Source organism: Sebastes umbrosus, chromosome 5 (assembly GCF_015220745.1).
Source record: "Sebastes umbrosus isolate fSebUmb1 chromosome 5, fSebUmb1.pri, whole genome shotgun sequence".
Classification (NCBI taxonomy): domain Eukaryota; kingdom Metazoa; phylum Chordata; class Actinopteri; order Perciformes; family Sebastidae; genus Sebastes; species Sebastes umbrosus.
The window spans coordinates 6,465,662-6,475,599 of NC_051273.1; the positions used below are offsets into that span (position 1 = coordinate 6,465,662).

Consider the following 9,938-nt stretch of genomic DNA (forward strand, 5'->3'; position numbering starts at 1 on the left):
GTGAAATATAACTTTTGCACACTAATTGTTATATGACTTTTTTTTGGGACATTTTTCCAACATTTTTTTCCAGCATTATTCAGACATTTTTTCCAGACATTTTTCAGACTTTTTTTTATTTGTTTTTACCTTTTTCAGACATTGTTTAGACTTTTTTCCAATATTTTTCCAACTTTTTTTTTAGACATTTTTTTCCAACATTTTTCAGTCTTTTTTTCCAGACTTTTTTCAGACTTTTTTTTTTTTGTTTTTACCTTTTTCAGACATTGTTTAGACTTTTTTCAGACATTTTTCCAATTTTTTTTTAGACTTTTTTGTCCCAACATTTTTCCAGCTTTTTTTTCCAGACATTTCAGACTTTTTTTTACGGTCATTTTCTCAGACTTTTGTTTTCCAACATTTTTCAAACTTTTTTTTTCAGACATTTTTCAAACTTTTTTTTTTTACATTGTTTTCCAGACAAGTCCTTGTGAAAACTTTTTTTTAAATGCCACAAATTTATGAACAGTTCCCTTCTGTTTTTTGTTATGATTAATCAAGGCATATCAAACATATAAAAACCTCTGAATTTCACAGTGTAAGAAATTAAACATTCAAATGAATTGATAGAGAACATTGTGTGTAAAAAGTCATATGTATATACACATATACAATAATCATAAAACAGTTCAAAGGACACATGGCTGGTTTCCAGCTACAGTACTATATGTGCTCATGAAAGGAAAAGGAAGTAGTAAAGCTTGAGAACAGTTCATATAACAGCTACTGTACTGACCTCGTAAAATGCACCATAAAAAAAGGCAATTAATGGACTTATAGTTTCAACTTTTAGTCATCATAACTAGTGCTCCATTTTCCAATGCAAACATTTTTTCCTTCTGATTTCTGACAGTTTGTAGGACTGCCAAAATCTCTGCAGATGTGATGATGTGTTTATGACGTGGTCGGTGTATGAATTGTCATACGGGCTTCGGTAGAAATTCAAACATTTGTGAATCACTAGGAAACAATGAATGTCGCTATATTTAGTATTCTGTTTATAGCAGATAAGGGCGAAGCTGATGGCCAAAGTCCTGTCCGAGTCTTTGTTGAATTTTTAATGACAGAGATGAACGAGGACAATACAGTTCAGGAGTGAGTCAGTTTTTGGTTTATTTAATTTTAATTACAAATGTAATATTTTTGTTACTACAGAATTCACATTGAGTGACACACAATAGAAAATATTTACACCAGTGTCATGGAAATTTGTACATTTACCTTGGAAGATACCAAGGCTTTTCACAGCAGATGTTTAAACTCAAACACAAATGACTGTTCTACTCCATGTAGAGCTAAACAAAGCATGCACAGACCAACAGTAAATATGTCATTAATAGAGTGCTGCAGGGATGACGTATTTTTGTAGGCTAACCCAGATGTTAGAATCTAAGAACCCATTCAAAAAACCCATTAACTTCCAGACGAGGGAACCGGAAGTGCTAAAATGCTAACTCATGTCTGGGTTCTAGGACTCATTCCTGCAGCACTCTATATGGACTCAAATGTATTTACAGGTTGTGTTGAATCAGGAATAAATACATGACCATTGAGAATTCTTTAAAGGCAAAATGTTGATCACTGTGGCGCACCCCTTGTGCCTTCAGTTTTTACCAGTTCATTTCATCTCACCTGCAAAACAAAACATTGATAATCATAATTAAATATCAATAACAGCAATGAGGTGATCAGTGTCTTAAAATCTGAATACTGGAATTAATGTTGAAGCCGTTTACAGAATGAAATACTTTAAGAAGAGACAAATATGACATTGGAGGAGGAACATAGATGCACACAAGCATTGAAGTGAGCTTAAGCTCTGGGTGCTGATTAGATATGTATTGCGATTTGATATTACGATTTATTGCAATTTTTGTTAACTTTTAACACTAGACCATAACTTACTAATGTTTTCCTGCAATCCAAAAATCTTAGAATAAAGACATTTCCCTCACTAATTAGTGTTATTTTCTTTTTAATTTATAAGGGACATGTAATGTTTTATACTTCTGGTGAATATAATCAATCTTATTTCTATATATGTATTTTGTATACAGTTCCCTTTGTTAACACCTTATTTTGAAAACCGGACGCAGTCACCCGTATATACTTCCTCTAACTTCGCCTAGTCCGTCGCTAGCTCCGTTCTCTTTATACATCCATGGTCAGCTCGATCGCGGCCGTTTGAATGTGATGGCTGGCTTGACTGCATGTCACGGCAATAGGATAACGTTTCCTGTCCATGACAGAGGTAGCATGCAGCTTTAGCCATGATGTCTAGCTGTGATTTTCCTGCACTGTGTGAAACCCTAAGTTTTTCCATACTTCACTGTATGTGTAGTGTTTACCACTTTGGATTTAAAATGTGAGGGTGCCGGTCGTATCCACGTGGACTCTCCGCTGTTTTCTACTTTCTCATTTCAGCTCGCTGCGGTTTGTTTTGGTTGACAGATACGGAACGGATATGACGTCACGTTACTCTGACTACTACAATAAAAGCAATAACTTCCTTCTACCTCCGTATAGACTCAAATGAAACAATAATATCGATTCTGGCATTAATAAATTGATTTAAAATTCGTAAAACAAACAATTGCGACACATAGGAGAATTGATTTTTCGTCCCACCCCTTCTTAATATAAACAGTGTAATCTAGTAATCTGATTTATTCCAGTATGAAGTTTACCGTTGGAGTTTTGCTGATGACAGGTGCTCCGATAGAGGCCTGTTGGCTGGCAGCTTTAGGAACATTGGCCTGGAAAACAAATAAGATTATGTCCGTATTATTTAACATGACACACAGAGACCACATCTGTGCAGCTTTCTCTTACTGTGCACGCACACTAATAACTGTGGGATTTGAAATGGGGCGTTTTGTGAACTTATGACTCCTTAAAAAATGTTTTTCCGTTATCTTGCCTGTCCATCCTTCCTGCTGCCCTCAATCCCTCTTTTCTGCTGAGTCTACACGCACCACCTTACCTCTGCACTGCTGTTCATATCAGTGGAGTAAATCTTATTCAAATAAATACACTCAGAAAGCCAAATACAAGCAGTTTAGATTGATGCTTTACATGAGCACAAAAATGATTATCCGTCCTGAACGAATGACGATTTTAAATCATTTGTGGGCGCTGCCTTCCCTAATTTCCTGTCATATGTCTGTACAGAGCTCAAGGCTGGTATTTATTTTACCTTGAAATTGGGCTGAGCATTGAGCATTCGCTGGAGGGTCAGAAGCTCTCGGTCTCTCAGGGCCAAACTGTCTTCCTTCAGCTTCTTCTGGTCTCTCAACCGGTTCTGCTCAATCAGTAATTTCTCCACCTTAACAAAACATGCATGTGTTATTCTGAATGGAAAACAATGTTTAAAACAATGTTCCTTTTACACTCTCATGCTACTGTAAGTTCTTGTTTAAACAGATAAAACAGGAGTAGATTATCATACAATGGCAGTCTGAGTTTTATAAACATACTGAGGAAATCATCTTGTTCCATGGATCCCCTCGGTTCCCATCTCCCTCCTACACACAAAGTTATTCTACCTGGTCATCATGGGTCTTCTGCTTGAGCTGTAGCTGCATGGCGGCCTCGGCGACCGTCTCACCGCGAACGCGTTCACACTGCTGCCGGTCAGAAGTCAAATGTGAGTTTTGCACTTCCAGACGACTGGACTTGGCTTGGATCTCGGCCACCTGGAAGAAAAACAGCATTTGATTTATTTATTTATTTATTTAGTAAATGTGATAGACTCATCTGATGCAGTGTTTTTCTTTAAACTGTAATGCTTGGAAGAGTCACTTCTATACAATGCGCTGTGGTTGAAGAATGCATCATGCTCGACTGTACCAAATTTGTTTCCAGATGGTGCCTTTACATACTTGTACATGTTTTTGTTTACCATGAGTCTATTTCTATCCATCAATGTGTTTCTTGATGTACATTTTCCTCAACGTCACAGTGGAGAACATGAATGAAATCTACACTGAATGTCTCCCCGAGGGACACAGCACATAGCTTAATGTTGCTCTAGATCAGCCTTTGAGGGGCATGTGACACTAATGAGTGCTAATTGTGTTTCACCCATAGAAATACAATGAGTAGAATGGATATTGAACTGTTTGCCTTGGCCAACACTGTGCATTGACCATAGAAATAGAATAAGTTTGCCCGCTGTAACGGTCACAATTCTTTGCAATGGCAACGGTACACATAAAATGCCGCTGCTCTGACCATCCTGCTATGTTGATTTGAATGGGAATGTCCATTCTAGTCTCATTCTACTTTTATGGGCATAATACTATGAATTCTTCATGGCATACATGACATTTATACCACATAATACAATCATTTTTTTGGCAGACAATACTATGATTTTTTTATTAATTGTTATGACATACTATACTATGATTTTTATTACATATGATTTTTTATGGCACATTATACTATGACTTTTTTCTGACTTTTTCTGACATACAGTACTATGACTTTTTATTGCATACAATACTATGACTTTTTGACATACTATAACCTTTTTATGACATACTATACTGTGACTTTTTGACATACTATAAACCTTTTTATGACATACTATACTGTGACTTTTTTTTACAACTTTTTATGGCAAACTATACCATGACTTTTTTTTATGACATACTATATTATGACTTTTATGGCATACTATTCTATAATTTTTTCATGTCATAGTATACTGTGACTTTTTGACTTTTTTTGATTGACACTGTCGGAGGGGTATTAATTTAACTATATGTTTATTATTGAGGTTGTAGTTTCCAGTGGTGTTAAACTGGACTACATTGTACATTGAGAAGTGTTTCTAATGTTTTACCCACCACTTTTGCTAATATTAAAATCAACTATAAATGCCTACATAACCAGACTCATAAGGTGCTCAGTGTTTTTCCCTGTTTTATATCATTGTAAACTGAGTATATTTGGGTTTTGGACTGTTGGTCTGACAAGATGATGATAAAAGATGTCACCAAGCACTCTGGGTAAATGCATTCTCAACAATTAATCAAGAAATCGAGAAAATAATTGGCTTATTAATTGACAATAAAAAATAATCTTTAGAGTTGAAACAGTTCTTAATGATAAATTGGTCATACAGTCATGAATTTTCTGTTGCCGTTGTCGTCGAGTTTTATAGTAATTTAATTATATTGTGTTTTGTGCCGTTTTGTATATATTTTTTCTTGAGTTTTGTGTATTTGTATAAAGAAGAATCTAGGGATGGGCTATAAATGCTGTGGTGTGTAACGTTGATCCATGTTATATCCTTATCTCTATAAAAACAATCGAACAATAGAATTTTGTGGGAAAATAATAATAAAAATGTCAAAAGTTTACAATTACCACCTGACTTCTGACAAAAGAGATAAAAGTTTAATTAGTTTATGGAGAGGTGATTTTACCCCTCAGTAAATGTTGTATCTGAATAAAATATTGCTCTAAAGAGTAAAAAGCTACTTGCTGAGGGTTTGTTTTTGACCGTCCTGCGCTGTGCCCCTGCATCAGCAGAGACAAACGCTTTACCTCTGCTTTGACCCCGAGTTCATCACAGAGGACGTCTGTCTCTTTAGCTGTAGATTTATTATGAATGATGCAGTGGATACACTTCCTCCCTTGAGAAACTGGTTTCCCATTCAAATTTGTTCTTTGGAATATTCCATCAGAGTTTAAAGGAAGGTTGTTTTGAGGTACTTTATTTGAGTAATTCAATTTTATGCTACTTTATTCTTCTACTCTGCTACATTTGAGAGGGAATTATTGTACTTTTTACTCCACTACATTTATTCTGCATCTTAAATTACGAGTTAGATTAAGATTTTACATAAAAAATCATAATGTGAATATCTGTATGTTTCTGTGTTTTGCTGGCTGTGAAAACAAATCTCCCTCTGGGCCAATAAATCTAAATATCTCTTTCTAATACTTCTGTACTTTTACCTAAGAAGGATTTTAAATGCAGGACTTGTAGAGGATCTGAGTACGTCTTCCACCACTGCATATAAGCTTATCTGTTGGTATATTCTAGTTCCTATTAATATAAGAACCATGTAATTTTGTTGTTTCACATGAAATGAACACACTTAGAATCAAAACAATATGTTGCACACACCTTGTTGCCCACGTTGTCCAAGTACAGCTGGAACTTATTCTCCACGTCTCTGGACAGGTTGGTGCAGCTGTTTCTGATCTTCTCCATCTGCTCCTGCTGGCTGACGCAGGTGAGGTGAAAGGTCAGCTGGTTGGGAAACAGGTTGTTGATCTTGTTCAGGAAATCGCTGGTCACCATTTGTATCCCGTCCAAAGACTGAGCAAAGTCCTCTTTGCACTTCCTGGTTTAAAAAACAAAATAAAAACCTTTAACGTGTTTAATCTTAATAGTTTCAGTTACACGCAGGGAGCAGACGGAGAAACAGGCAGTACCTGGTGTAGGTGGTGAGCTGCTCCTTCAGCATGGTGTTCTCCCTGCGCTGGGCGATAGCATCCTGGTGATGTGTGTCTCGGTCTTTCAGGGCGCTGTCTCTGTCCTGGCTCAGGAACTGAACCATCTGGGTGAAGTTTGCATCGATGAGGTTTATCATGGCTTTCTGTTGAGCGTTTAGGGTCTGCAAAGTCTTCATTTCACCTGAAGAGTTCAGTGGATCACAGGAAAACTTAAATATACAGTTATACTTCTAGTAACACTGACATGTTCTGTGTTTATTAACATTCTGGTACCATTTTCCAAGTCACCTTTTACTAAGTGTAACTGTTAATGTTTAGAAAATAATTTAGTAACGTGTTATAGATCAGTTATTAGCCATTAATAAGAAGACTTTTTGGGTTGCCACGATGGGAAAAAAAATCTGGTTTGTCACTAATAGTGAGTCCACTGGTGTAAATGTTAAAGAAATTAGTAGAGAGTAATAAACTATCAACTAAACCATAATTTAAATACCAGCCAGAGTGATTTTTCATAACCCAAAAGTTGTTGTAACTGATCTATAAAGCATTAGCAAATTATTTATTAACCATTAATAAAGCCATTAATTAAAATGTATAAACCCTGTATAAAGGGTACCTTATTAGAAAGTGGTACCAATATTCTTTTTATTTCACTGTATCCAAAAACTATTTGCTTTACTTGCAACCATATTGTCTTATCTTAACCACATAGACTTTAATTTTACTGTACATATGTACAGTATATTATAGTATATTATTATTAAGCGTCCTTGGGTTTCTTGAAAGGCACTATAAGTTACTCCAAGTTATTATTATTATTATTATTATTTTTCTCATACATTTATCATTGCCAGAAATTTCTAACAGAGGATGTTCAGCCACAGAGTATTTTTTCACAATATTAGAGCATTAGACTAAATTTCCCAAAGAGTATACAGTATAGTATAGTATAGTATAGTATTATATAGTATAGTACTGGAGTGCATACCGCTGGTAGTGACCACAGGAGGGGACTGGATGGGAGGAGTGGGACGACGCGTCATCATGCTGAGTGTTACTGCACTCATTCTCTCACAGTTAGCCTAGAAATGGAAAAAATATATACATTTATTTACAGGATGATTAATTATTTGTGGGTTTTATTTTATTAACATGGTGACCAATAGTGGTGGAACGTAAGTCAGTATATTTACTCAATCAATGAATGTAATCACTACAAATCTGAGGTACTTGTACTTTATTTTCATTTTCTACTCTATTACAATTATCTGACTGCTTTAGTTACTAGTTACCTTACAAATGACAATTTTACATACAAAACATATGAAGAGCTTATAAAGTGTGATGCTTTGTTACAGATTAGACTAGCCAACAGTTTATACAATTAGAGCTGAAAGGATTAGTTGATTAATCGATTAGCCGAATGACTATTTTTAATTTTTCTCGAAATAATGCCAAACTTTTCATGGTTCCTGCGTCTCTAATCTAAGTGTTTGCTGCTTTTTTCCTTGTAATTATAATAATAAATTATGTTTTTTGTTTGTGTTATAGTTGGGAAAAAAAAAGCAGTGTGAAGGTAATTTTGATTTCCATTTCAAGTTTTACAAACCAAACATTCAATCAATAGATTACTGAGAAAATAATCTGAGGATGAATGAATAATAAAAACAATCATTACTTGCACCTGAACCAACTCTGACAGTAAAATCCTGCTTTTACATTAATGCATGAGTAATAATAATCTAAAAATATAACACCGTATATAATAGTATAACCGTCACATTTTCCATTGAGTACTTTTACTTTTAAGTACATTTTCCTGATTAGACTTAAATACTTTCTTTCTTTTTTTTACTTTTAATGGAGTATTTTTACAGTGTGGTATTAGTACTTTAACTTAAGTAAAGGATCTGAATACTTCTTCCACCACTAATCACCAATAGGAAAATTAGAACAACTTACTTTACTAACTTACTTTTAACCTTCATTTGTTCTTGTTGTAGAGATTTTTTCAAAAAATTATAAATAAGTGTAAAAAATGACTTAACAGCTGCATGAAGACACCTGCTTCTCTTAGCATAACATCAAGCAAGTCATCTACTTACCAATTTATTTTTCAGTGTATGTTCTGTGTTGTTGGCATCAGTCTTCAGCTTCGCCAGCTCCGTCTCCAGAGCAGCTTTCTCAGCTGTGCGAGCTCCCAGCTGAGTTCCCAGCTCGCCTTTTTCCTTTCTCAGCTGGATGTTGTTCTCACTCAGCCTGTTGAAGCTCCGCTCCAGCTCCTTCAGAACAACAATCAGATCACTCAGCATCATCATCACAGCTCTGAACACATTATATACATACATATATAACATGTGTAAGATATATAACAGGGGAATTTCATCAAAAGCTGTTGCAGAAATAATTCCATCTGATTAAAAATCTTAAAGCCTCATTAAGTCTCTCAATGGTCCCCTTCTACTAAAAGTGTGTTTAGCTTATTGTTACTTCACTTAGAAATAAAGTAAAGTTCTTATTTTTTTGTTTTTTATTGCTATAATTCTATGTATTTATATGGTTCTTATTGTAACTTGTACCTCCAACTGCCCCATGCCTTTAATATGTTTCCTTTGACTTAACTAATTATTGGTTGTCTGTTGTATGTATGGATGTATGGACTGGAAATGCTACAAATTAATTGCCCCCTTGGTGATAAATAAAGTTGTCTGAACTGAACTGAGAAACTATATCAAACACAAATTATTATTATTATACAGCCAAGTATTTTTATGTCTTAAAGCATGTTTCAAGGGGGACCTTTAATATCTGACAAAATAAACACTTATTATACAAGAAGATATCACTGACCTCGACCCTCTTCTCCTCTGCAGACTTCTCTGGCTGTCCATAGACGAGGAAGAGCACCAGGCTGACGATGATCAGAGACTGGATCAGGGAGGAAAAGAAGAAGAGGATCCTCATGTAGTAGCCGCAGCTCTTCCCTCTGGGCCTGTGCAGGGGCTCCCTGGCCTCCAGGCCAAACTTGGTCCGGGAGTAGCTGGAGCTGTACATGGCTGCTGGAGGAGAAATGATGGCAGCTGGTTTTGAAAGATCTAAACAGGAATTATTTTCTACAAGGTCTCCGTTCAGATGTGGTCTTCTCTCCAGAGCAGGTGACCTCAAGCCTCAAGGTGAACACTGAGGAGCAGAAGTGGAAGAAAAACCAGCGGTGAGATGTTTGTTTCTCTGCCGTCTACAGCTCTGCCATACTGTCAGAAACATACAGGCAGAAATGGCACGTATGGATGGATGTAAACAATGACCCCTAGGTGTGTAAAGGGGCCATGTTTATAAATGCTGCTGGAGGCACACTTCCAGTCCATCCTGGCCCTCCCCTCCCCTCTCCTCCCTCATCGACCTCTGTCACACTTCCAGCCTCCAGC

The 9,938-nt window shown here is 36.0% G+C and overlaps 1 protein-coding gene across 1 annotated transcript; it reads right to left on the bottom strand.

Annotated features, from left to right (window-relative positions):
* Positions 1-1,127: 1,127 nt before the first annotated feature.
* Positions 1,128-9,889, bottom strand: plvapb (plasmalemma vesicle associated protein b). The gene is made up of 9 exons (XM_037770101.1): positions 9,364-9,889; positions 8,619-8,795; positions 7,502-7,595; positions 6,493-6,694; positions 6,182-6,401; positions 3,585-3,734; positions 3,236-3,364; positions 2,727-2,795; positions 1,128-1,671 (listed from the first exon to the last, which is right to left on the bottom strand). The coding sequence occupies exons 1-9, from the start codon at positions 9,565-9,567 to the stop codon at positions 1,663-1,665; spliced, it is 1,254 nt and encodes a 417-aa protein (XP_037626029.1). The 5' UTR covers positions 9,568-9,889; the 3' UTR covers positions 1,128-1,662.
* Positions 9,890-9,938: the final 49 nt, after the last annotated feature.

What these genes read in the sequence shown, in the direction of transcription:
- plvapb (XM_037770101.1), bottom strand. Translation starts at nt 9,567, where the DNA reads ATGTACAGCTCCAGCTACTCCCGGACCAAGTTTGGCCTGGAGGCCAGG. An exon ending in ATACACTGAAAAATAAATTG is followed by an intron (nt 7,596 to 8,618) that starts GTAAGTAGATGA and finishes TTCCATTTCTAG; the next exon opens with GCTAACTGTGAGAGAATGAG. An exon ending in TGGACAACGTGGGCAACAAG is followed by an intron (nt 3,735 to 6,181) that starts GTGTGTGCAACA and finishes TTTTTCTTCCAG; the next exon opens with GTGGCCGAGATCCAAGCCAA.